Here is a 26,778-nt window from a genome sequence, read left to right as displayed (position 1 = left end):
CGCTGCCCTCAGGAGAATCGCTGGAGATTGCAGCGTTGGAAAGAGCGAGGCCAGGTCCTCGCCTGTATGTTCCTCCTCCCCGACGTCCAGCCAAAACAACCCTCAGAGAGGAAAGTCTAATTCCAACCTCCCTGTCTTCCCGGGTTGGTACCTTCCAACACATGAGTTTCGGCGGTGCGCAGGCGTGGAATTGCAGCCCTCGGGCCACGCCCAGATCCCGCGTCCAGGTCTCGCGTGGGTCTCAGGAGGGCTTCGGTTGGGCAGCAGCATTGGCGGCAGCGGAAATCGCTGCGAAGCATGGCCGGCTGGGTGTTCTGTAATCGCTGTTTCCAGCCACCCCAGGGGACGGCGTGCTTCAGCCTGACTAACTGCGGCCACGTGTACTGCGATGTCTGCTTGCGCAAAGGTCAGGGTGGGGTCAGGGCTTTGAGGGCCCTCGGGCCAGGCCCACACCTGGACCCCTGGGCTGGTGGGGGGGGCGGAGGGGCTTCCGGGGGAGGGGCCCTTAGGGGAGAGAGTCAGCGGGCCTGGAGGGTGGGGAGAGGACCTTCGGAGCAGGGGGCCTTGGGGGAGGGCGGGGCGTGCGGGGGGTGGCGGGGCACAGGCCGAGAGGCTCCCGTTCACGACTCTTGGGCGCTTGCCTGCCCAAGAGTCTGGGGGGGCAGGGCCTGTAGGGGCCACAGGGAGGGCGGGCAGCACCCCGGCCGAGTGTCTCAGTTCCGGCACTGGCCCGCCTGCCACGTGGGGTCCAACCTCAGGCTGGTCCCTGTAAGGACAAGCGCAGCCAGAAGCGGGGGGGGGGGGGGGGGGGGGGGGGGGGATGCAGAAGTGTCCCCGGCAGAGGGGGTGGGAGGAAGGAGGAGGCCTGAGGCGGGAGAGGACTGCGAGGGAGGCCCCGGCCCCCCCCACCGTGGGCAGCGGGCAGTGACGTGATCGACGTGTACTTTTTTTCTTGTGAAATGTTTTTATTGACGTATAGAGTTTATACAGAAAAAAGCCTAAATGGAAACAGTGAATTCTCATAAAGTGACCTACTTGTGAGACCAGGTCACAGATTAAGAATCAGAACGTCTCACACACACACACCCCAGGCCTCCTCAAGGGAAACCACTCTCCTGACCCGCGTTGGTGTCCATCGCCTTGGACTGTTTAACGCCGGTGAGCGGGTGGTCCAGCGGGCAGCAGGCTCCCCACACACACGCCCGCCCCGGGTGGCCCCTGCCTGGGCCCCTCGCTGCGGAATCCTCGGTGCACACTTGCCCCTGGTGCCCCTTGCCTGCTGCTCGGGACCGATGCCGTGTCCTGGTGTATTTCCCAGCTCGCGGCTGACCCTCGGGCTCTTCCAGGCTTTGGCTGTCACCGGTGGTGCTGCAGGCATGTTCATGCGGGGTCTGGGGGTGAGCACCATCGCGTGCCCAGGGGTGGGCTGGCTGAGTCTCGGTCTGCGTGGCCGGGGGAAGTGGAACCTGGCGGGCGGCAGGACTTGGGGAAGAAGCGGCACCCTGCACAGGGGAGAGGTGTCAGAGCAGGACAGCCGCCCACGGGGCTGGACAGAAGCAGCGGGCAGGTTGGGCAGACCTGGGTGCAGAAAGGCATCTCGGTTTCCAGCGTGTGGAGCTCGCCGGGGTTGGCGGTGGGGTTCCCGTGGCCATCCAGGACGCTGCGGGGAGACAGCGGGTTTGGGGTGAGGCCCAGGACCTTACCTTTGGACACGGAGGTTCCAAGGAGAGCCATGCAGGGAGAGACCGAGGGGCTGTGAGGACACGCGAGGGTCTGGGAGTCCGGGCAGCTGGAGCGCAGCAGGGAGAGGTTAGTGCAGAGAAGAGAGTGGAGATGCTGCGGTGACGGTGACGGGAGGGCTGAAGGCAGGGGATGGAGGAGCCCGTTCTCACCTGGGGAAAAGCATTTCCTAAAGAAGGTGGGTGGAGACAGGAGGAGGCTGTGAGGAGAAGAGAAAGCAGAAATGTCAAACCAGGCATCGCAGCACAGTCAGCCAGCACATCCGCATGTGGCCCTGGCCTTAGTGGCTGGGTGACCTGCGTGTTGCTATGGGGATGGTGGGGACAGGCTGGCTCGGGGCTGGGAAGTACCAGGGAGGGCTAGGGGCGGAGCTTAGTGGGAGGGCGTCTGAGCCAGGACGGGAGCCCTCAGGGCTGTGGGAAGGAGAGGAGGTGAGCACAGGGTGGAGGGTTAGGCCTGGCCTGGGGGGCTGTCGGCCTAAGACAGAGGAAGGAGGCCGAGTGGTGCAGGCGGAGAGAGGTGCGCATGACGGGCCTTTTCCTCAGTAGACGACATGGGGGCTTGTTTGAGTACCCCCTGCAGGGAACTGGGGGGAAATGACCAAGAAAAGCAGAGGGGTGCCCAGCAATGCTGCAGATTCCGCAGTGTTGGAATCCTGCTTCTCAGCCGTGTTGAACTGGGGGGGCGGGGAGGCAGCCCCGGGTTTGGGCTGCTGTGCTGCCTGGAAGGACCCATGGCGGTGGATGTGGACCGACGGCTGGCCTCCAAGCTGCCTAGTGGAGAAGCCAAGATCAGAGGCTGTGAGGACCAGGCAGGGCCGAACCAGGAGCTGGAAGCGAGGGGGACGGAGTGGGGGGAGCCCTGGGGGTGCGGGGCCAGCTGGTGGGGGAGGGGCCTGTGGAGGCGGGCACCCCACAGGGAGGAGGCCGAGCGAGGGGTGGGGGCGGCCCGGGGGACGTGACACCTCCGTGCTCAGCCCCGCGCACTGCCTGGCCTGTCTCAGGAGCTCAGTAAATGCTCCGACGCCAGGCGAGCTGTCCCAGCTGCCACAGGGGTGAGGCCGCGGGGCAGAGCAGAACACTGTAGCCCCCAGGTGGGTGGGAGGAGCTTTTCATTTTGTAGAGTTTAAAATTTTAAGTTAAGTTTTTCCTATAAAACCTGATTGTAAGAAATATCTGGGACTGATCTAAGTTTGTGTTGTTGATCTTAATGGCCACCATTTTGGAGCATTTTTGCAAAACAAGAAAAAAAAGATTGTTACTTAGGGAAGTCTTTTCGGCTATGTGCACGCCCACAGGCATGTCCACTGCAAGTGCTGTAATTCTGTGTACTTTTGCAAGAAGGTCTGCATTTATACGTATTTAAAAGCACTACTCACTCTAATAGAATAAAATATGCTTTCTATTACAGGTAAAAGGGATGAATGCTTGATCTGTAAAGTTCCATGTCGTACAGTTCTGCTTTCGAAACGTGTAAGTTGAAATCTGTAGTATCTGAAAGTGAATCACAGTGTTTCTTTTTAAATGTGACATTCAATTTTTAGTCATTTGCGGTGTCTAAAACTTTTGTTTGTTTTGCTCCGTGCAGTAGGAGATCTTACAAGCTTTCTGCATAAAGTCCAATAGCGTGGTTCTGAATACCTTGCACAACTTTCTCTTTAGCCAGAGCCTGGCCCCATTAGGAGGTGTGGTGCTCCTGGGAACAGAAGTCGGGTGCCTGTGTTTCTTCAGTACAACACCAGCTCCTCAGGAAGGTGGTGCAGTTTGGTTTTCCTGGGGTCATTTCCAATTAAGAGGGCTGAGGGAAAGTCGGTGAATTTGATTCCTTCACATTTAAGGTCTAAGATGTGTATTTGATCTGATGTTTAATCTATAAAAATTGCTTTTCTGATTACAAATATAAAATTACACAAAACTCAAACGTAACAGAGAATCATAACAGAGCATGTGCAAGTCCCCCAGGCCCTACTTCCCGACGCTGATGACAGCCAGGAGCGTGGGTCCTTCTCTGGATTCTTCTCTGCGTGTTAGTGTGATTTACCTTTTATGGGGTGTTTCCCAGTTGACACTACATTTTCTAAAATGTACACACCCACATTCTCTAGAAGTGATTGCACGGTATGACAGTATTTTCCTATTGGTAAACCTTTGGGTTTTTTTGTTTTTTTTTCTATTTCAAACAATCTTACAGTGAACATTTTTTTTTTTTACCATAGTTCCGCATACTTGTAAGACTATTTCTAGAGCATAAATTCCTAGAAGTGGGAAAGCGAGGGCTTTCTGTTGGGGTCTCCGTGCGTGTGGAGTGCAATCACTCCCTCTCCCTTCTGTCCCATTCGGGGACTCCATCCGTATTTCCCCTCAGGAAGGCCCTGGGCCTTAACTACAGTGAGGTATCACCTCACACTGGTCAGAATGGCCGTCATCAAAAAATCTACAAACAGTAAACGCTGGAGAGGGTGTGGAGAAAAGGGAACCCTCCTACACTGTTGGTGGGAATGTAAATTGATACAGCCACTATGGAGAACAGTATGGAGGTTCCTTAAAACACTACAAATAGAACTACCGTGCGACCCAGTAATCCCACTATTGGGCATATACCCAGAGACAACCATCATTCAAAAAGACATATGTGGCTTCCCTGGTGGCGCAGTGGTTAAGAATCCACCTGCCAATGCAGGGGAAACAGGTTCGAGCCCTGGTCCAGGAAAATCCCACATGCTGCAGAGTAACTAAGCCTGTGCGCCACAACTACTGAGCCTGCGCTCTAGAACCCGCGAGGCCACAACTGCTGAGCCCACGTGCTACAACTACTGAAGCCCGCACTCCTAGAGCCCGTGCTCCGCAACAAGAGAAGCCACCACGATGAGAAGACCGCGCACTGCAGCAAAGAGTAGCCCCTGCTCACCGCAACTGGAGAAAAGACCTCACGCAGCAACGAAGACCCAGTGCAGCCAAAAATAAATAAATAAATTTTTTAAAAAAAGACACATGCACCCCAGTGTTCATAGCAGCACTATTTACAATAGCCAGGACATGGAAGCAACCCAAATGTCCATCGGCAGAGGAATGGATAAAGAAGATGTGGTACATGTATACAGTGGAATATTACTCAGCCATAAAAAGGAATGAAATTGGGTCATATGTAGAGATGTGGATGGACCTAGAGACAGTCATACAGAGTGACGTAAGTCAGAAAGAGAAAAACAAATTTCATATGTTAATGCATATATGTGGAATCTAGAAAAATGATATAAATGATCTTATTTGTAAAGCAGAAATAGAGACACAGACGTAGGGAACAAACGTATGGACACCAAGGGGGAAAGGGGTGGGGTGGAAGGAATTGGGAGATCGGGACTGACACATATATGCTATTGTCACCGTATATAAAATAGCCAGCTGATGGGAACACACTGTTCAGCACAGGGCCCTCTACCTAATGCGCTGCAGTGTCCTAGAAGGTGGAGATACACGTATACATATGGCTGATTTATTTTGCTGCGCAGTAGAAGCTAACACAACATTGTAAAGCAACTATACTCCAATAAAAATAAATTTAAAAAAAAAAAAGGAAGGCCCTGGGCCCTGACAGGTCAGTGCTGACACCCTCACCTCCCTCCTGGCCCATGGAGGTCTTTGTGTAGAACCGGGTTCTGTGTGGGCATCAGTCTGGTCTCCACTCACTGGGGCCCCTGCCCCTAGGGTGTAGGCCTCACCCAGGCCCTCAGGGGAGGTGTGGCTTCTGTCCTGTTTCCCTTGGAAGACGGGGCTCGAGACACTGGGTGCTGTCCAGGGTCTCGGGCAGAGGTCAAGCGCGGGGCTCGCGTGCACACGGAGCCCTTGCCACGGGCGCCCTGCCCTCTTGGCGCCCTGCTCAGCCCCCCTCCGAGCCGGCAGTGGGTTCTGGAGCCGCCTCCCCTGCAGCCGCCCCTCCACAGGGTCCTCCAGAGGCTCCTTGGGGGCCCTGGCCCTTCGAGTGCATTTCCTAGTTTCTAGCTCGGATCTCGCTTTCCCTAAGTGCAGTGTTCCTGTCATTTCAGCGGAGATGGGGAGCGGCTGGGCCTGTACGCTTGGTACAGACTGGGAGGGGCCCAGGCTCCTGGTCTCATCGGCCTGTGTGTGTCCTTGTCCCGGCCCTTCTGTGTCTCTCGTGCTGCTGTGGCCGGGTGGTGGGTGGCGGTGGGAGGCAGGTGTATCTGCACGAGGAGTGTACGTGGGCAGGTGCCAGTTCGTAAACCCTACTTTTTCATGTTTGCTTTTTAAATAACTCAACACGGGGCTTCCCTGGTGGCGCAGTGGTTAAGAATCCTCCTGCCAACGCAGGGAACATGGGTTCAAGCCCTGGTCCGGGAAGATCCCACATGCCACGGAGCAACTAAGCCCATGTGCCACAACTACCGAACCTGCACTCTAGAGCCCGCGAGCCACAACTCCTGAGCCCATGCGCCACAACTACTGAGCCCACGTGCCACAGTTACTGAGCCTGTGAACCACAACTACTGAGCCCGTGCGCCACAACTACCGAGCCTGCGTGCTAGAGCCCGTGAGCCACAACTACTGAGCCTGCGAGCCACAGGTACCGAAGCCCCCACGCCTAGAGCCTGCGTGCCACAGCTGCTGAGCCCACGTGCCAAAACTGCCGAGCCTGTGCTCCGCAATTAGAGAAAGCCCATGCACAACAACGGAGACCCAACGCAGCCAAACATAAATAATAAATTTATTTTAAAAAATAAAATAAATAACACGTACTTGTGAGCAGTTTGAAGTCGTGCCCATCGCTCTTCCCACTTCTGATTTCACTGTTTCCTTTGTACGCGGCTCCCCCCAGCCGCCTGGAGCCCCTCAGCACTGCCCTTGGTCCTCGAGGAGGGGGCACCGTCCCTCACCCGCGCCGTGGAGTACTCGGTGCCCCTTGGACGCAGCCGTGACGTCCTTGTGGCTGAGTCTGGGCCCTGAAGCACGTAGAGCCCTGGCCCGTGGCAGAGGAAACAGCCTTTTCTCTTTCAGACGGACTCCGACATCCAGGCGCTCTTCATGGGCATAGACGGCCTGTGCAGGAAGTACGCAAGGGAGACCTCCCAGGTGAGTCCTAGGCTTTGCCCTCAGCCCTTGGAGACTTGGTGTTGTGGAGACCAGTCCATTCTGGGCACACGGTCGGCGAGTGTCTCCCACCCCCGCTGTGGCGAAGCCGCGCTCTCTGTCCCGTGGTCTCTGTGCCTTTGCTGGGTGTCAGGACACAGTGGTCGCTTGGTCAGGACGCCCCACTGAGCCTCACGATGCGAGGGACGGACCTTAGATCTGGGGTTTGGGAGGTGGGGCTGGGGCTGTCTGGACTCCGGGCGGTGGGCCACTTTGTGACGCTGTCCTCTCCCGGGGGTCACTTGTGCAGCCCTCGCCCACCCTGTGGCCCCCGTGGCATCTGTGCCTGCCCGACCCTCCTCGTCACTGTGCACGTGCCCCCTTTGCTGCTTCACACACTCGCCCCGCCCCCGTGCCCAGCCTCTAATGCCGCCATCCGTGCCCTCTGCACGTTCCTCCCTGGACGTCACTGGACAGCCTGTGGTCCCCCCGGCTGTCCTTCTGTCAAAGGCGCAACCCCCACTGCTGGCTGCCTGCCACCTGCCCTCGGAGGCCGTGTGGAGGAGCGGCCGGGAGCTGCCTGAGGCCGAGGCCCTTCCCTGGGGCAGGGCCGCTGGCCTGACCGTTCTCGCCCTTTGGCCTGCATGTCTGGAGGCCGTGGTCAGCCAGCTTGCAGAGACCATCCCCTCCCCTGGGAGGCTGCTCTCTGGCTCCGACGTGGCCAGAAGCACCGGTGGGGCCATGGCTGTCCCCCATCATCCCGGGACTGCTCCAGGGGGACGCAGGGGTGCCCCAAGGCTCAGCATCAGCACGAGGTGAGTGCTGGGGTCGGGGGTCAGGGACTGCCCGCATCGCCCCTTTTGCAGTGGGCCCCTCTTTCCGGCCAGGTCCCCGGGGCCAGAGCTGCATGAGGACTCGAGCCCTTTTTCATTTTGTGTTGTTGGGACCATCTGACCCCTGCCGAGGCCGCAGCGCTCAGCCTCGGGCGCCCCAGCCAGTGCAGACGGCGTGTGGCCACAGGGTCCGGGCTGCCCCCGAGCCCGCGTGAGCCTTGCGCCCTCAGTGGGGCTGCTCTCGCCTGCCGCTCAGGCACCCCACCGGCCGGCCCCTCTCCCAGGGCCAGCTTTGCCCGGGGCCCCGCCCCTGCTGCGGCCTCACCTGTCCTGTTGCGTCTGTGTCAGCCACAGAGGGCCTGCACTCTTGTCCTCACCAGGGTCTTCATTCAGAAATGGCCTGCCAGAGTCGAGGTAGCCACTGGCCTGTCCACAGGCCTTGCTGAGCCCCAGCGCCTGCGAGGCGGGGTCCCGTGTGCCAGCCGCTCCAGAACGGCCCGGGGCTGCTCCCAGAGGCGGTGCTGCCTGTTTCTCAGTTTGGGCCCTGCACCAAGACAGGAGGTCAGGGGTCAGCGCGGGACATTAGTCTCTCGCTGCAGGCGTAGGACACACGGAGGAGTGAGCTGTGGAGACAGGTGACTGTCACTGTGTCTTGCTGAAGGTGATTGGGGAAGGTGGCTTGAGAGCTGTCTGTACAAAACCCCTCCCAGCTGTGCACGGCCCTGCCTCAGTGCCCTGCACGCTGTGAGGAAAAGGCACCCGGTCACGGGCTGACGGGGGCTTCACCTCGCCCGGAGTGAGGACTCAGAAGTCTGCCTGCTGAGGCCCGGGGGCGGCAGGACTTGAGAGCCGTTGGTGCGGTCCCGAGCCTTTCTGGGACAGGACCTCGCAAATCATGAGGACTTTGTGCAGCGGCGGCCTTGGGGTCCCCTTGGGGCACCCTTCCACAGGCTGACGCTCTGGGCAGAGCCTGTGCCCATCGCCCCTCCCCTGGGTGGAGACACGCGCCCCTGGTCTCATGGAGTGGGGGGGCTCACTGGAGCACTGTGGAGCATGTCCCCTGCCCCAAGGGCTCTGAATCCCTCAGGATGTAGGAGCCAGGAGGTCAGGAGACTCTGAAGAGGGTTTGTCCCTCCTGACCACAGCCCCACCCTCTGGAGGTGGGCTGGGCCAGCCTCCTTTCCCTCAGTTTGGACCAGACCAGTGAGCCCCAGGGAAAAGGCCACCGTCCCTGGATGTTTGCACTCACGTTGGCAGATTCCTGGGGGGAGTGAAGTGGGTGACGCGTTTATACAATGTGGACTTCAAATCCCAGCTTGCCCCGCACCCGGTTCTGCTGTGTGTCAGCTGTGCGCGGACAGCGACAAGAATTAGCTTTAAGCAATTCAGTGTGGTGTTTTGAGAGAGTGGGTGTCGTCGTCTGAAACTCTAGTGGTGAAAATAGCCTCTTCCCTTGAGGAAATCACAGTCGCCGTCTTCTAATGTACACGGGCACTCTCAGGGGCCAGTCCAGGCTCTGGGCACCACAGACAAGGAGGTTGGGGCTCGTATAAATGGAGGACCAGGGACGCTGCTGGTTGCAGGTGCTGCTGGCCCCGGATGTCCAGTCAAGGTCGCTGGGCTCCTGGAATGGCACGGCCCTGCCTGTCTGCCTGGTGGCGTTCTTGCCCGGCGCAGGCCCAGTCGGGGTGGCAGGTCAGGGGGTTCCTGGTTGGTCTGTCTGGTCAGGAGGCCATCTGTGATCCAGTTGCTGTTGCCTGAGGGACAGCACATGGTGATCGGCCCTTGTGAAATGTGTCGCATCCCATGGCCTGGGCCCCAAGGGCCACTGAAGCCACACGGAAGGGAGGCACAGCAGCCCCCTTGCCCACGCGGTCCTCACGTGGAACCCGCGGCCCTCGCTGCCTCTGCGTGGAGTGCGCCTGGCCGTGACCGTCCTCAGCCTGGGCTCTGCCGGCATCTGCTCTGGCTGCCAGGCTGCAGTGGGGCCACGTCCTGGGAAGAGCTGGCGGCTGCAGGAAGCCCCCAGCGGCCTCTGCGGCAGCCGCCACGCGCGCATCAGCCGCTGACACGTGTTGTCTTTGCAGGTTTTAGAATTTCAAGAAAAGCACAGGAGGAGACTGTTAGCCTTCTACGGAGAAAAGGTAACTCCAGTTGGCTGGCGGCGAGGAGAACAGCGGTCGCGTCACCCAGCGCTTTTCCCTACACGCCTGGTGACCTGGACTCGGTGCACGTTCCCTCATGAATAGTGTGAGGGCCACCGCCACATGAGTCACGTTCTGCTTTGTGGTTTAAGAAGTTGAGGATCCACGTGTTCGTCTGAACTGTCGCTTGGTGTAGTGCGTGTGGTAACTGGAAGTCGTTCAATTGTGTTTAGATTTCTCAGCTGGAAGAGTCCCTCAGGAAGTCAGCGCTGAGGATGGGGCAGCCGCAGAGGTGAGGCCCGGGGCGCGAGGGTGGCGGTGGGCCTGTCGTGACTGCTCGTCTGTCTCAGCCCTGTCGTAACCAGGGGTGCAGAGGAGAGAGCACTTCCGTTGGCTAGAAACTTCTGTCAAAGCAAAAGTGCAGGAAACTGGAGGGGAGGAAAGGGAGACAAAAAAGAAGATTTTTAAAAAACATGAGTGGTTCCCCTTGGGGGGCCCCCCAGTGGTTCCTGGGGTGACGGGAGGGGGCCTGGAGGAGAGTTAACCCCGTCTGCAGTTCCCCGGAGAGGGCGTGCAGCACACCCGTGCCCTGGTCCGGGCCCTGTGGCAGCCCTGGGCCCACTGGCCCCCGGGGGTCAGTACGGCACCGCCCGTGTTCAGCCACGTTCTCGGTTTCATGAGACCTGGTATGAACGCAATGGACGTTCAGAAGTCCCAGCTTGGGGGCCACAGGTTAAGCTGCGGGATTGCTGTCTGCCAGCAGTGACCCCCCCCGCCCCAGTGCGTGGACTCCTGCCTCCTCGCTGCACCGGGCAGCGTGGGCGCCCGGGGCCACCAGCCAGAGTCGGAGCTGGGCGCCTGCCAGTGTGGACTCAGCCTCGTCTGGGGTGAAGAGGCCTCCACCCACCCGCCTTCGTGATGGGGCATGAGCTGCCGGTGCCGCCCGTGAAGGCGTGTTTGGGGCCGACGAGCTGCGGGCCAGCGCCGCGGCAGAGGAGGCCCTCCCTTCCCTGAAGGACTGCGGGAAACAGCGCGGCCGACACCTCCTGTGGCGGGCGAGGCCTGACCCTGACACGGGGACAAGAGGCCCCCGGGCCAGTCCCTGGGATCTGTCCTCCTTGGTGTGCAGTTCGCTGTCTTTCTGTGGAATCATGTCTTTCCTTAATTCTGGAAAATGTCCAGCCCTTACCTTTCCCATTCTCCCTCTGTGGCTCTGTCCCCACCTGGTGTCTGCACCTGGTGGCCTGCTCCTTCAGACCCCGGTACCTGCGGCGCCCTCTCCGCCCCACCGCGCACGCCTTCTCCCCGCGTCTGTCCGGCTGCTCTCACCCTTCCAGCCCATCCCTGGCCATTTTTGGTGCTGTATTCTCGCTCTGCCTCACAGCGCTTTGCTTCCCACCTGGTGTCTTCAGGGTCCCAATCTGCCCGTTTCCCTCGGGCTCCAGGTGGAGCGTTCCTGGCGCGGTGGTTCTGTGCCAGGCCCACCCGCTGGCGGCTCTGCATGCACCACTGGCCTGCGTCTCCCTCTGGGGGGAGCCTGTGCCCCCGACGCGCCTGCCTGGGTCTGCCCCGCCAAGCACGGCATGGTGTCACCACTGCTGACCCTGTCACAGGGCCTGTCTCGGCGGGGCCTTGGACACTCGCCCTCCCCACACACCCAGCGTGGCACCCAGTTTGTTCCACTGAGTCACTTGGAAGCGGGAGTGAGTGCCCTTCAGGGAGCTGGGCCCCAGCACGGCCAGTCCCCCTGCCGGTCGATGGGCCGCTCAGCAGGCCTTTATTCAGCGCCTGCTGTGTTCTCAGCACTGTCTTGGGCTCTGGTGAGTCAGAAGGAGCTCCCTCCATTCCTGTGGGATGCAGCCAGGCGTGTGCAGTCACTGAGGCTGTGGAGGGGCCAGGGGCAGCGCCATGGAGAACAGAGGCTGTTTCTGTTTTCTTTACCTTCAGGTTGGAAGGAATTACCTGGAAGTAAACGTTTCTGGCTCAATTAATGCCTTTTCTCCATCTATTTAGTGTGAGGTTGTCACAACAGACGGCTTGCAGCACGATCAAGACTCCAGTTTCAAGTAAGTAAAGTGACGCCCGGAAGGGGAGGGTTGTGACGCGGTACGGAGTGGACCCGATCGGCTCCAGCACCAGGTTTCTCGCCACAGCTCCTTCGACAAAGCCCAACGGGCCGCTCTTCCTGCCGCCTGACTCATCAGCCTCTGCAAGGTGTGCACCCCCAGCCCCCAACCCCCGAACGTCAGCGGGCAGTGTTTCAGACGCAGGGGTATGTGGCCGCAGGGATCGGTGGGGGTGGTCACGTGACCCGGGCTGGGCAGCTGGGTGTCGTCCCCAGGACCCTCCTCTGACACTGGGACAGAGGGACGTGGAGGAAACAGGATGAGAGGGGGGGTGTTTCTCTTGGGAGGTTGGAGTCGAGCCCACGGGCAGCAGTGGGATGAGGGCGCCTGAGGCCCCATCAGCCAGGCCGCCCCCACCCCAAGCTCGTTCAGAAAGTAGGGAGCACGCCCTCTTCCCGCCGCCTTGTGCTCCTGCGGGGACGCCCGGCCACATCCCACGCCAGCCTCTGGGCTGATTAATTAGGGAACTGCCGTGGGTCGAGCCCTACCTGCATGAAACGTGTGGGCCCGGCAGTAGGGTGGACGGAAGTAGTACTCCTGCTTCCGGGAAGCCCAGCAGGAAGCGGAGGGGCCCAGCGACAGTGGCCGGAGGGGGGCAGCCAGCCAGGAGGTGGCCACGCGGGGGCCTTCGGGGGGAGGCGGCAGGAGGGCAGACAGCGGGGGCTTCCGTGTCCTCGGGTGGGTGCGCGGTGGTTTGCAGGTCTCGCTGGCCACGGCGGGGCTGTGATCCCCGGGCTCCCCTGGTGCTCAGCAGCTGCCGGAGGGAGAGCCGCCCGCGGGGCCTCGTGTGTTTTTGTTACTTGGTCGTAACCAGGCCCGTGACCGTGTTTCACTGTCTGTAACAGGGTGGAGTCCATGGAGGTTGACCTCACACCCTCCCCGAGAAGAAAGGTGAGTGCACCTGCTCTCCGCGTGCCTGGTTCCCACATGCTCCGCGTGGATGGTTTTCTCGTCGCTGATGACCTTCGAGCACGCCAGCTCCGCAGACTCTGGGCGGCCAATCTCCAGGCGGCTCCCAGGAGGGACCTGGGAGGGAGGCTGGGGGGCGGCTGTGGGGCCACTGGGCTTTCGGGGCTGGGGCGGGGTGGGTTGCCCTCCTCCCCCCGCTGGCATCTGAACTCAGTCCTGCCTGGAGGCCTCGTGCTGCTGTGGTCACCGAGTACACACGACCTGTGAGGTGGATGCCAGCATGTGGGCTGGTTGGCGAGAAGCGGTGCTCTGGGCGGGTGGGCAGCAGAGCCGCTCCGGGCTCCGGTGGGGAGACGCTTCCCACCCACTACCCCTCGTCAGCCGTCTCCCAGCACCAGAAGGGGGCGTGGGTACACCTCCGCCCTGCCCCAGACCTCAGCCGCTCATGAGGCAGTCCCCCCAGCCTGGAGCTCACAGGTCCCTGCCAGCTCGCCTTTGCCCCAGGAGCTGGGCCTCGAGCCTCGGCCCACACGTGGCCCCATTCTGGAGGTTAAACGTTCCAGAAATTAAGGCTGACGGCTCAGCGATGATGTGTTCCTGGGCGGCACATTGGAAATTGTGCCTTGGGACCAGAACGCCACAAACTGATTTGAGATTCCAAAGTGAGGTTCTAGACCAGCATCTACGAGGGCTTGGGTCGACCCTCGTGGGCCCATGTCCCCATCTCAGCACTCACTCCTTGCGGTAGGGAGCAAACAGGCACGGCCACGTTCCAGGAAAGCCATCAGTCACAGGCTGTGGCTGCCAGAACGGGACGCGCGTTTTCAGGGAAAGCTTGTCCACCCAGTGGCCCACCTCCTGGACACCCCCATCAGCCCTGGGGTGGGTGTGCGCACGCCTCTCTGGTGGGGCTGCCCTGAGACCCCGAGCAGGGCAGTGAGGTGTCTCCTGGAAACCCCAAGACCCCCCAGGAGGTCCCGCAGATGGCATGGCTGGGCCCACCCTGTGGCCGTGGAACAGAGGGCAGTGCCCATGCTCCCTGAGGTGACCCTGGAAGGAGTCTGGTGGCCTTGGTGAGGGAGATCCTGGAGGAGGAGAGCGGGATCCTGCCCCCCTCCCACCCCCCTGCACTGGGCCTGGGTCCTAGGAGGGAGGGAGAGGCAGAGCCTGCCACCTGCCCTCGGCCGTGCCTGCGAGCAGAGGGGGACCCGCCGGTGAGGTTCCGCGTGGGGACTTGGACTGTGGGTGCTCGAGGGCTAGCTCGGCAGGTGCTGGTTCCCCGGAGGGGGTGACCCACGTGTACAGTGAGGGCGTGCCTGAGCCCGTGAACCGTGGGGAGGCGGCGCTGCGGGCAGCAGGCAGGGGCCTCCCGGTCGTCCCCTCCAGGATGTGGCCTCCAGTGAGGACGTGGCCCCGTGGAACCCTGAGGGGCCGCACACGCGCACGGCCCCACCACACCTTCCTGGCACGGGGCCTGGGCCTCTCCAGAACACCCGTCCTCTGGTGGCAGGAGCTCCCCGCGGAGTGAGGTGTGTGGAGGAGGCCGTGACGCAGCGTGTCAGTCACGTCCCACAAGCCAGCCCGGTTGCATTATGGGGACTTGGTGGCTGTTGGGCCGGTGGAGAATGCGGCCCAAGGTCGGGGCCATCCCTGGCCTTGGCGGCCCTGGTCGGGTGTGGTCCCACTCTGCCACACCAGCCTCACCACCTGGCCGTCCACGCAGAGATGTGCTCGCAGCCGAGCCCGGGTGACCGTTGAGATCCTGAGGGCAGCCGAGTACGGCTGCCAGCAACCCAGATCCTCGACAGCAGCTCCCCGGCGCGCTCGAAGAAGCAGGGCCTGTGGGGGCCTGTCTCGGCACCTCCGCTTCCTGCAGGTGCTGCGCCCGTGCCCTTCCCCGGCCTGGGCCGCGGCCGGCGCTCACCTGAGTCACAGCCACCATCCTGGACACTCCGCATCTTTAAACTCTTTCTGTTTCGCCTGTTACTGGAGCCTCCCCCAGATAGGTGCTAACCCGACAGGAGCGACTTCGTCTCCTCTCTTCGATAACTTTTCAGAGTTGGCCTGTGCTGGACACTCGTGGCCTGACATGTAGGACGTGCCGGAGGTGGGAGGAGGGGCAGAGGCCGGTGCACAGGCGGCCGCAGAGGGGCCGGGGAGGGTGGCCGAGCTGGAGGGAGGCTCTGAACGCAGCCGAGAGACAGCAGCGGCAGGAAGGGCTGTGAGGTCAGGCCCTGCTCACTGCGAGCCACGTTAAAGCCACTGCAGCAATGGGATGAGGGCACCCTGAGCAGTGAGCGTCCCCAAGCCAGCCCTGCCGTTCTCGCAGACCCTGGAGAGGCCTTCGCCTTGGGCACGGGCCTGGAGTGGGTGGGCCGGGGAGGGAGGCCAGAGGGAGGGGAGGCTGCTCCGGTGGGTGGGCAGCAGCCTGCCAGGCAGTGCGACGTTCGAGGGTGGGGGCCAGTCCCTCCAAGGTCAGAGTCTTGCCAGCAGGCGTGAGCCGGAGGCAGGGCCGGGGTGGGGACGTTTGCAGAGAGTGCCCCGAAACGAGGCCGCCGCTGAGCTGGCGGGGAGGCTGCTTGACAGGAGCAAAGGACCGTCGTGGGCGCGGGAGCTGGGAAGGTGGGCCCGAGGTCGCAGCAGGGGCGCAGGTGGGGCGGTGGCCGAGTCTAGGGCCCCAGGAAGGGCCAGGACGGGCTGTGGAGATGAAGAGACGGGCACAGAAGCAGCGCCAAGCCTGGGCTCCTGGCAGCGGCTGTGTGCCCCGCCCCAGGCCCCACCGCGCAGTTACAGTGAGGGGGGCAGATCCTGGCAGTGGCTGTGTGCCCCGCCCCAGGTCCCACCGCGCAGTTACAGCGAGGGGCAGAGCGGGTGGGGTGGGGTGGGGCGCCGCCTGGCGGACGCTGCCGCGTGCGTGGCGTGGAGCAGGCCTGGCGCCGGGCACTGCCCGCCAGCCCTAGCCACGCCCGTCAGCATCTGGATTTCAAGGTGACAGGACGCTCCCCAAGTGATTTACTCAGGACTTTGCAATTCCTAATGTCAGCCAAGAAGTTGGCTTACTTTTCCTCTTCTGAGACTCTTAAAAGCACTCGGTGGGTCCTTCGTCCACTCACCGCCGTGGGCCCTGCCCACTCGGCCACGTTCCCGCACAGAACGCGGTCAGACAGGAGTTTGTTTCTCAGGCAGATGAGACTGAGGGGCTGTGTTCTTAGCAGATGAGGAGATTCTCTCCTCCAGAGCGGCAGGTCTGGAACGTTACCAATTGTTTTCCTCTTACAACCTAGCGTGAGGTCGCCACCGGCCTGACAAGGATCTCCCTGCTCAGTCCACCTCGGGATGGACGCATGGGTAAGTGGAGACCCGCCACCTTACCCCGGTCCACACGTGCTGAAGGACTTACCCAGTGGGTGTGGGTCCATGTGGAGGCACGTTTCCCCCAGAGCGGGCCCCTCCTGGGTCCATCCAGGGCCCCACCTGACCCGGCACAGGGGAGGCGGGCCCTCGTGGCCCGTCTCCTGGGCTTTGAACAGGAATCCTAGGGCCTGCCGTGCTTACTGGTGCTTGCTGGGGGAGCACCCGGCCCTTCCCCGGGGGTCAGCGTGGGCCTGCCCGCCTGCCCAAAGCACTAGGCTCTGGCGCACGCCCATCTCCACCCCAAGTCCCTCCCTCACCAAACTCGGGCCAAGGCCCTGGAAGTTTCCGCGGTGTGTGTCGCCATGGAAATACTTACATTTGAGATCGGTGCTTATCCATTCTTAATCGTCAGCCCCTCTGTTTTCCTTCTTGCCATTGCTTCTTGCATCTCCGTCCTTAGATTCACTTTTTTTCGTGCTGAAGTTGAGATTCTGATAGTTGCCTCTGAGGTGTACGTTTTCTGAGCCGTGGCTGTCTAGGGCCTCTTGCTGCCGCCCTTGCACCTGAGCACCCGGTTGGGGCTTGATTTGCTTCTGCACTTTGGAATCGCTGCTGCACCTGCCCCTTCCTCCCTTCCCCTCCCCTCCTCTCCCCTTCGTGGACGCTGTGCTCCCAGCCTCAGCTCACAGGTCAGGCCTGTGTCTTCCTGTCCCCCTTCCCTGCCCTCCCCTGGGATCCCAGGCCATCGGTCACTCCAGGGCCCTTTCCTCATGCTTCCCGCCTCCATCCTCCTGTGCAGCTGGAGTGTCCGCCCATCAGGGTTCCCTTGGTTTTGGAGGTGGCGTTTCCCCTGGGCCCTGGGGTGTCCTGTGGGCATCAACGTCCTCTCCGCCCTCGTGCCCGGCCCAGCGTCCCCGCCTTGTGCCCCCACCGTCATGCTGCCGTGCGGGTGTGGGTTTCAGGTCAGCGTCTGCAGGCCGGCCTGCGGGGCAGAGCCCGGCGCTGGGAGCATCCTTCCCTCAGGAGACGGGCGTCTGGCAGATACTGAATGTAGTTCCCTGTGCTGTACAGTAGGACCTTGTTTATCCATTCTATCAACATCCTGTAACAACCTGAAATGGAAAAGCATCTGAAGAAGAATATATATGTGTGTATAACCGAATCACATAGCTGTACACTTGAAACCAGCACAGCATTATAAATGAACTATACTTCAGCTTTTTAAAAAACAAAAATGCAGTTTAAAAGAGGAACTGAAATAATTACATTGAAAAGCATTTAGAAGGCGACACGGGCAGACTAACAGAAAAGAGAGTGAGGTGTGGCCAGTAAATAGAATGGCAGGTGCGGGCGCACGTCAGCCACCCAGCACCCGTGAGCAACTGGCCACACCAGGGAAGAGACGCCCCGCACGCTCCCCGCGAGAGACGTGCTTGAGCCACAGCAGCACAGACACGTTCCAAGAGGAAGGACACCGTGCGTGTGGCAGCCGGAGGAGGGCTGGGGCGCGGCGTGAGCACCAGAGAAACACACCGGGACGAGGACTGTTCTGGAGACCAGGAGCAGAAGGAACACCCCGTGGTAACGGGGTGTCAGGAAAACAACAGTTACCAATGTGTATACACCTGACAGCAGAGCAGGTACGTGGAGCAAAAGCTGCCCATGGAGAGAAGAGCCAACCATCCGGTCTGGGGTGCTCAGTGCTCTCCCTTCAGAGACAGAGAGCTGTGAGGGAAGCAGGAACGAAAAAGACACGAGACGTGTAGGGAACAAAGAGCAAAGTGGACACGCTGATGTCAGCCACGGACAGCATCGGGTATGAGTGTGCAGCAGACGCAGAGACGTCAGACTGCTGCGCGCTGTCTGCGAGGGACACATCTCGGAGCCAGAGGCGCCAATAGGCTGAGACGAGATAACGTACAGGGTGGATCAAGCCAGCAGCCAGTGCAGAGCCGGAGCAGCTGTCCTCACGTCACACACACGGTCATAAGATGGGAAACGTCTCTAGAGACGGGCATTGCATGATGAGTAAAGGTCATTTATCAGGAAGACGTAACCGTTAGTGCAAACACGCCACAGAAGAAAGTCCCCAAATGCACAAGGCCAGAGTTAAAAAGAAAGAATTCAACACGTGATTTGAGCGCTGCAGTAGCCCACTATCAGTAGTTGGTGGACAACTAGACAAGTGACCAGAAAGAAGACAAGAGACTGCCTATCCGACAAACGTGATACCACCAGCAACAGCAGAGTGCACAGTCTTCCCAAGTGCAAATGGGACATTCTCCAGAAAAGGCCGCACAGTGGCACATAAAACAGGGCCTGATACTTAGGACTGTTCATACGGAGTGTATTTTGGGGCCACGATGGAATTAAATTGGAAATCAACAGGAAAAAAAATTCTGAGAATAAAACAAATATTTGGAAATTAAACAATGCAATTATAACTAGCTTATGGACCAAAGAAAAAACGTCAACAGTAATATCAGAAAGTAGCTTGAACTGAGTGGAAGAAAATACAGTGTACCAAATTTATAGGATGCAGGTAAAGCGGGGCTTAGAGGGAAATGTATAACTTTAAACGCTTAGATTAGGAAGGAGATCTAAAGGCAGTAATCGAAGCTTCCACCTTAAGAAGCTGCAAGAGAACAGAGTAGAAATCTACAAAACAGGAAACAAAAACAATAGAGAAAACCAATGGAACCTAAAGTTTATCCTTCGAAAAAATTAGCAAACTCTTGCCTAGACTGACCAAGAGAAAAAGAGAACACAAATTACTAGTATAAGAAATGAAAGAAGGAACATCATTACACATCCTACAGATAATAAAAGGATTATAAGGAATATTATGAACAACTCTGTCAACGAAGTAGATGACCTACATGCAATGGACACATTCCTAGAAAATATCAAAACTACCTCAAGAGGAAATACTAAGTCTGGGTAGACCTCTATCAAGTAAAGAAGTTGAATTAGTAATTTTAAAATCTTTGCACAAAGAAAAGCCTAATTCTCACTGGCTTCATGGGTGAATTCTTTGAAACATTTAAAGAAGAACTAATACCAGCCCTACATAAACTCTTTCAGAAAGTAGGAGAGGATCAAACTTGCCCACTCATTTTATGTCAGTGGTGTCTTCATAGCACAGCCAAAGATAACACGAGGAAAAAACTGAACCATAATCTTCGTGAATACTGGTGCAGAATTCTTTGAAATATACGAGGCCATCAAATCTAGCAACATATAAAAGGACTTATATACCATCACCAAGCGCGGTTTATCTCAGGAGTTCAAGGTTATTGACATCTGAAGCTCAGTTAACTATATTAGTAGAATGAAATACCTAAAAAACAAGATCTTTACAACAGAAAAAGAATTTGACAAAACTCTGCAGCCATTCGTGGTAGAAACTCTTAGGAGACACGCACTAGAAGGGCACTTCCACAGAGTGGCCAAGACCCTAGAGGTGGAACCTTTTCCCTGGAGACCAGGAACAGGGCAAGGATGCCCACAGCCGTCACGTCTACTTGCCTTGTCCTGGAGGCGCTAGTGGAGCAGAAATTAAGGCGCATAGGTTGGAAAGGAGGAGGTGTAACTACTGTGTAGACAGCTGGTCTTACTGTAGAAGATCCCAAGGGGTCTGTAAGAATACTGTCAAGCATTATAAATGAGCTTGGGGAGGCTACAGGCTGCGAGATCCATACGCAGAACTCCGTTGTAATTCTGTATACCAGCAACCAACGGTCCAAAATTGCACGTAGCTGATAGATCGTAACTGTCAAGGTTTCCTCTGGACTTCCTGTTCTGCCAACGAGTATATTCCATCCTTCCTTTCATAGATGCCACATTGTTACGATTACTTGTGCTTTACGGTTAAGTTTTGAGATCAGACACTTCGTTCTTAATTTACCAAAGTAATCTTGGCTCTTCTAAGGGCTTTGCATTTCCATATGGATCTTAAGGTCCACTTGTCACATTCTACCAAAAAAGCCTGCTGGGGGTTGATAGGAGCTCATCGGTTTGGGGGGAGTTGCTCTCTCAACACTCCTGCGTCTTCCAGTCCATAGACCTGACGTGTCTGCCTCTCCGCTTACTGGACCCCGATTGACCTGAGGAATCGTCGTTTTCAGTGTATGGGTCTTAGGCGTTATCCATAAGCTGGTACCCGAGTAGTGAGTTATCTTGATGGTGGAATTTTCTTTAATTTCAGATTGGGTACAGTTTACGTGGGGCGTCTTTTCGTTCCTCGCTTTCGCCTGATTGTGTCTTTGAAGCCAGAGTGTGCCTCTTGTGGACAGTGTGCGTCTTGTGGACGGTGTGCGTCTTGTGGACGGTGTGCGTCTTGTGGACGGTGTGCCTCTTGTGGGCGGTGTGCCTCTTGTGGACGGTGTGCCTCTTGTGGACGGTGTGTATCTTGTGGACAGTGTGCCTCTTATGGACAGTGTGTATCTTGTGGACAGTGTGCCTCTTGTGGACAGTGTGTGTCTTGTCTTGTGGACAGTGTGTATCTTGTCTTGTGGACAGTGTGCCTCTTGTGGACAGTGTATGTCTTGTCTTGTGGACAGTGTGTGTCTTGTCTTGTGGACAGTGTGCCTCTTGTGGACAGTGTGTGTCTTGTCTTGTGGACAGTGTGCCTCTTGTGGACAGTGTATCTTGTGGACAGTGTGTGTCTTGTGGACAGTGTGCCTCTTGTGGACAGTGTGTGTCTTGTCTTGTGGACAGTGTGCCTCTTGTGGACAGTGTGTGGTGGGATGCTGCTTGTAATCTCTGCCTCTGGCTGGAGTGTCCAGTCCATTGAGTCAGCATGGTTACTAATAGGTTTGGATTGATGTCTGCCTCTTTGCCATGTGTTTTTGGGATTTTTTGTTTATCTGTATCTCCTTAACTGCCTTCTTTGGCATTAACTATTTTTAGTGCCCCGTGTCCCCTCAGAGCTGTGACTGCATTCGGAGTCGGGGGTCTCTAGGAGGTCAGCGCCGTCCTGAGGGTGGGCCCTAATCCGATAGGATTCGTGTCCTCACGAGAGACGGCACGCACGGGAAGAGGTCACGTGTGGACACAGCAGGAGGGCACCGTCTGCAGGCGGGAAGCGGGATCCACTGGATCACCAGGAGTCAGGTCTGCCGGCGCCTTGATCTTGGGCTCCAGCCTCGGGGACTGTGAGAAATAAGCGTCTGCTGAAGCCCCAGCCTGCGCTGGTGGCGTGGCAACCAGAGCGGACTGGGAGGCTCGGCCTTCCGTTGATGTTTGCGCTGTCTCGTTGTTGTCTTGCCTCGGGGGCAGCCTTGCGCCTTACGGGCCGCCCAGCTGGATTCTGGTCCCATGCGGCAGCTTTGCCCGTGCGGTCCGCTTACCCGCTGCTCTGGGATGCTTTGATTACGTGTAGCCACTTAGGTTACATAGAACCCCAGCGACAGGCCTGTGACGACGTCCCTTACAGAAGCTCACGTGCCCCAGAGATCAGGAGAGGAGGCAGACGCACACGCGCCCCTCGCGCTCGTCAGGTTTCTGGGCCCACGTCCTTCCTGTGGGACCAAGTGCTTGTCGGTGGGTGTTCCTTTCAGACCCAAGTACCGTGTTATTGTGGGGCAGTTTGGCCAGCTGTGAATTCTCCCAGTTTTTGTCACCTTTGAATGATGATGTGTTCATTTTGAGGGTAATCCCACTGGGAAGAGAATTCTCAGATGACTGTTCTTAGCACTCTGCCGAGTCGTCCTGCTGCCTCTGGCCCCTCCTTTGTTTCTGGTGAGGGGTCGCCGCCCTCAGCCGTGTCCTCGTGTGTGACGAGTCGCTTTTCCCCTTTGCTCTGAGGACTGTCTCTGCCCTTTGCTCACTGTGGCTTTGGAGGACTTTTCGAATTCGTCAAGTGTGAGTCCCCTGACCTCGCGCTTCTCTTCCAGGGTGACCGTGGCTGCTCTGCGGGTCTGCGCGAGCTGGCGCCCAGGCATCTCTCAGGCAGGGCAGCCTCTCTGTGCTCGGTCTCTGCTCTGCACGCAGCAAAGCTGTACGCTCCCAGGTCCTGGAGGGTCACCCCCGGCCGTGCTCTTTCCTCCTGCTCTCACCCCCAGCGCAAAGGCGCAGGTGCACAGGGGCCCGCTCACGGCCCAGGCAAGGAAGCCCCCTTCCCAGGCAGGCGGCAGCGGGCGTCCGGGCTCAGGCGCTGTTGTCTGTCTTAGACGATGTCCTAAAATGGTCCCGTCTCATGCTCGGTCTTGGGAAGGAGCTTCGCGGATGTCAGCTCCATCCAGCTGGAGGCCCCTTCTCGGCAAGCCCTGCCTGGGTGAGCTGACGCGCCGCGGGCACCTCAGCCTTGCCCCCTGCCACTCTGTCCCACGAGCTTGTGCACGAGGCCGACCCGCTCCCACGTCTCGGGCCGCCCACCCGCCAGTGCCCAGGTCTCGTCCACAGGACGCAGCCTGTCCACCTGGCAGCACAGGGACACGAGCGTCCCCACACTCTCGACCTGGAAACTTACCCTCTTTAAATGTCACCATGTTTTCCGTTTAACTTTTTCAATGGAAATCTTTCCAAATGCACTGAATCACGCCACTTTCCTGAGCAGAAGCTCGGCCCTGACTTGGATGTGTGCTGTTGGCTGTGGGGCCTCGTCTGGTCATTGGCTTTCAGTGGCACCGGCCCAGGGGGCGGCTCCTCGGTGCTGCCGGGCCTCCTGCAGCGCCCGGGTCACTGCCCTCAGGGCCGAGACCTGCCGTGGCTCATGGTTCTCGGGTCTACTGAGGGCCTGGCACCCGCTGTTCCTGTGGCCAGAGCGCTGCCCACACGACCCATGAGTTGTTGACTTCCTGAGGCCTCGGTAGCCTCGGCTGTGTTGACAGCCGTTGTCCCCATGAAGTCCTGTAAAGCGTGCGTGAGAAAGTGCTGCTGCCTGCCGTCGTGGGGCCGAGCGTGTAGCCACTGAACAGAGGACTGTACCCGGGACCCGTCGGGTGTGTGAGGCCAACAGATCAGGAGCCACCGCCGTGCAGGAGGAAGGTGGACTCACGGTCCCTGGAAGCAGGCGGCACAGCCGCCAGGAGGGGTGAGGCGGAGGCCTGGGCCGGAGCCTGGGCCGCGGTTTTCAAGGGAGGAACGGCAGGGCCGCGGGAGAGGCTGGCAGGCTTGAGGTTGGCTGGCTTGAGCCGTCTCTGTGGTCGCAGGTGTGGGGGCCGCCCCGCTTGTCTGAGGTCCAGCCGGGCTGATGAGGGCCGAGTGGGGCAGCAGATGGAGGGGGGCTCAGAGCTGGCTCTGGATTGGCGGCTGCGCTCGCTCACAGGCAGACCGGCGCCACCTCTGGGAGTCAGCAAGGCCCCCAGACGCCAGACCCTCGTAAAGTACAGAAAACAACAAACACGGTGAACGTAGCTGCCCAGATGGTTTGTCCGCCTGGTTCTCAGCTGTTCTCTGGGGCTTCCTGAGGGTCACCTGCAGTGGGCAGTGTCCTCACAGTCCGCACGGCCCAAGACAAAGAGATGAGACCCCCATTGCCCACTTCATGCTGTGCAGCCTTGGGAAAGGCACTCACCCTCTCTGGTCCAGGTTCTTTGGTTATGAAAGGGGTACCATGAAAGGACACAGAGGGAGCGTAACCTAAATGCTGTCTACCCTTCTTTCCCTGGCTTCCTTCTCTTGAAACTCTCCAAAATTTAGATGCAGAGGGGTTCAGGTATTGAGGAAGAGCAGTCCTTTCACGTCTGCTCCCTGGGGTGACTAAAGCCTACCAGGGTTCATTTGCATCTTCAAAAGAAGCTTCTTATTAGCCCAGAAGCTGTCAACGGGCAGAAGTCGAGCTGTGTAAAACTCCTGCGGTCTGGGTGGAGGTGACACGGCTGTCCTGGCGCCAGGGGTCGCCCGCAGCCCCACGCCCTCCCTCTTGCACCCGGAGTGGTTGTCAGAGTAACAGGAGCCAAGGCTTAAAGCAGGTGTCCAGACATTTATTGAGCGCCTGCCGCGTACCAAGGGTGGCCCCCAACGGAGTCCGCGGGCAGTGTGGGTGTGGGCGGCGGCTGAAGGCCAGCCCCGGCCGGTCCGGGCATGAGACTGCGCGGTCAAGGACGGCGCACGTGGGTGAGAAGATGGGGAAGAGGGTGGGGTCCGCACCCTCCCGGGGCGGGGGCAGGGCTCCACCTGTGGCAGGGATGGGGAAGCAGCTCGTTCACTTCTCACCCACCCCCAGGCAGCGTTGCCCACCGCCCTCAGCACCTCGGCCTGACACCGCGTCACGCCAGCGAGCCCCAGGCACTCAGGTAGGTCCCGCTCGTGGCTCCTGGGGGGCGACAGGGTTAGGTGGGGGCGGGAGGGACCCGCTCGTCCCGGTGCTGTCTGCGGGCCCCGAGTGAGGCGGTGCCCAGAAGACCACGTCATGTTCTTGAAGCTAAAACGTAATTTAAGCAGGTGCTCTGTCGCGAGAAACCGCGGAAGAGCCATTACGGCTGCAGGACGTTTTACTCCAGGACAGCCCGGGGTCGGCAGGGTTTCCTGAAGGGCAGGTGGCCGCTGTGGCCAGTGCTGCCCCTCTGCCTGGCCAGGTCCCAGCGCCACCATTTGCACAGGAGCAGCCGTGCCCTTCCTGGACGCAGGGCCGCCTCCACGCGGGGCGCTCTCCTCAGCGCTGGGCACTCAGGTGCTGTCTCCAAAGGTGGACCCTCCCCTGACCCCTGACCCCTGACCCCTCTCCCAAGGCCTGTCCACGCTCTGCGGCTCGGCACAGTCCAGCCACTGGCCTCCAGACTGCGTGCCCGCCGCCCCTCGACTCACAGGGCCACCCCCCTACCTCCCTGACCGCAGGCTGCGCCCGTGGCCTCTGTGGGGCTGCTGCACCCCACTCCACGGCAGGAGCCGCCCCAGCTCCGCGCCCTCTGACTGTAACTTGCCTCTTTCAGCATCAGCACAGAGGGGCCCTGTGGGAGGGTCCAGCGACACAGGTCCTGGCCCTGGTAACGGGCAGCAGTTCTCGGGGGCCCTGCCACGGTCCCCACGGCCCAGAGAAGCCCTCCTGCGGGCCTGCCTGCCGTGGCCCCAGGCTGGCCGCGCCACCTTGAAAATGACCTCGTGGCCAGAGGCGCTGGTGATTTTGTCTGTTAAATTTACCGCTAGGATCCCAGCCCTGCAGACGCGCTGGGAGTGGCCCAGCCAGAGCCCTGCGCCCCAGGCGGCAGGCAGAGCCGGGACAGGGGCGGCACCCAGGCAGCCCCTCAGCATCTCGGGGCTGCTGCAGAGGCGGCATTTAGGTAAGTGCCGCGGGGAAAGGCAGACGCTGTGAGGAGCAGACACAGCTTGGGGCCCCCGAGAGCTGTGCTTCTGCGCCCTTGGCAGCAGTCCAGACCCCAGCCGCGCTCACCTGTGCGTTCTCTGGGGCTTGTGACTGCCGCTTCCTGCAGGGTCTGCCGGCCGCGGGGGGCTCGTGCACGAGCACTGAGCAAGCGCCCGCCCGCCTGGGCGTCGGCTCTGCGCCCGCCTGCAGCACGTGCACGTATCCAGTACCGTGATTCTGCGTTTTCCTGATGGAGTGACTCAGTGATACGAGTGAATAAAGTGTTTTTTGGACTCTCTCGGGGCAGCAGTGTATGATGTGTTTGCAGTTGGTACCTTAGAACTTCCTTAGGGACGACCGTCCCCTGCCTCCTCCCTGCTGGGGGCTTCCAGCCTCGGCTCCTGGGTAGGCGAGCGGGGGTATGGGCGCTGACCACCGAGGCCTGCGGGTGGCCACGTGGGTCAGACCCGCCCCAGGGCCGGGGGTGCCTGTCACGTGAGGCTCATCTGTCTCCAGACGTGGGCTTCGTGTGTGGCTTCTCCCTGCAGGCCGATGTGCCCTCCTCACCCCAGTGTCGCTCTGGACAAGGCCGGCTGCAAAGACGGTTATGATTATGATCCTTCGTGGTGCGGTTACCTGAGACTTGCCCCCAGACTCCCGGCTCCTCTCACCTGGGTCAGGCCCACAGCCTAAGGGCGGGAAGCAGACGCCACGCGCTGCGCACTTGGGAAGCCGAGGCTGGGCAGGTTGCCCTTTGTAGCTTTGTAGCCGGGCGGGGCGGGGCAGGGAGGAGCCCTCCTTCCCCGGGGCTCTCGGTGTGCAGCCCTCCCTGCCGCGAGATAGCAAAAGCCGTGGGGCGTCTTGTGAAATCCCTGCCCCGTTGTGGCCCCTGCGTGCCTTCTAGCGTGGTGAGCGTGACGACCTCAGGCGGGAAAACGTAGGCACGTGTGCAGAGCAGAGTTCACCTGTTTGCCGCTCGCAGCGGGGACGAGGGGGAGGGGCTGGCGGGAGCCGAGAGGGGGCGGGTGGCACCTAAGAGGAGTCCCACGCGCTGCCGCCCCCCGGCTTCCTGCAGATGGAGCCCTGGCTCTGCGGGTTTGGGGCCTGCTCGTCGGTCCACGGTTCTGAAACCCCACTCTCTTCCACCACCTCACCTCGCTCTTCAGACAGAAACTTTGATGCCACGTTTTTCGCATATTCTGTTCTTTATCTTTGCTGTTCTTCCCAGTTGGGCTTCAGTCCCGTGGGCATCTGGTCAGCACTTGTGCCACCTGCCCTTTCAGCTCAGCTGACCACTCGCATCAGCACATCGCTTTCCTTTTTCAATTCTTCTCACCGGAGAGG

At 59.6% G+C, this 26,778-nt stretch overlaps 1 protein-coding gene across 3 annotated transcripts; it reads left to right on the top strand.

The window, feature by feature from the left end:
• The first annotated feature begins 255 nt into the window (after positions 1-255).
• On the top strand, positions 256-25,675 carry RNF212 (ring finger protein 212). Of its 3 annotated transcripts, XM_079920641.1 has the most exons (13): positions 1,797-1,809; positions 3,151-3,212; positions 3,402-3,493; positions 6,750-6,824; positions 9,742-9,798; positions 10,032-10,090; positions 11,812-11,864; positions 11,952-12,012; positions 12,770-12,815; positions 16,118-16,181; positions 24,358-24,427; positions 25,278-25,411; positions 25,562-25,675. In XM_079920641.1, the coding sequence occupies exons 4-13, from the start codon at positions 6,777-6,779 to the stop codon at positions 25,597-25,599; spliced, it is 630 nt and encodes a 209-aa protein (XP_079776767.1). In that variant the 5' UTR covers positions 1,797-1,809; positions 3,151-3,212; positions 3,402-3,493; positions 6,750-6,776; the 3' UTR covers positions 25,600-25,675. The 3 variants fall into 3 exon arrangements, 2 of the variants coding, with proteins under 2 accessions (XP_079776766.1, XP_079776767.1); XR_013828232.1 differs by lacking the exons at positions 1,797-1,809; positions 3,402-3,493; positions 25,562-25,675 and adding exons at positions 256-406; positions 24,573-24,804 and having other exon boundaries at positions 25,278-25,374; XM_079920640.1 differs by lacking the exons at positions 1,797-1,809; positions 3,402-3,493 and adding an exon at positions 256-406.
• The last annotated feature ends 1,103 nt before the right edge of the window (positions 25,676-26,778 follow it).

Source organism: Stenella coeruleoalba (assembly GCF_951394435.1).
Source record: "Stenella coeruleoalba genome assembly, chromosome: 4".
Classification (NCBI taxonomy): Eukaryota; Metazoa; Chordata; class Mammalia; order Artiodactyla; family Delphinidae; genus Stenella; species Stenella coeruleoalba.
The sequence above is the reverse complement of the archived record's forward strand: the minus strand, read 5'-3'. Positions and strand labels throughout refer to the sequence as shown.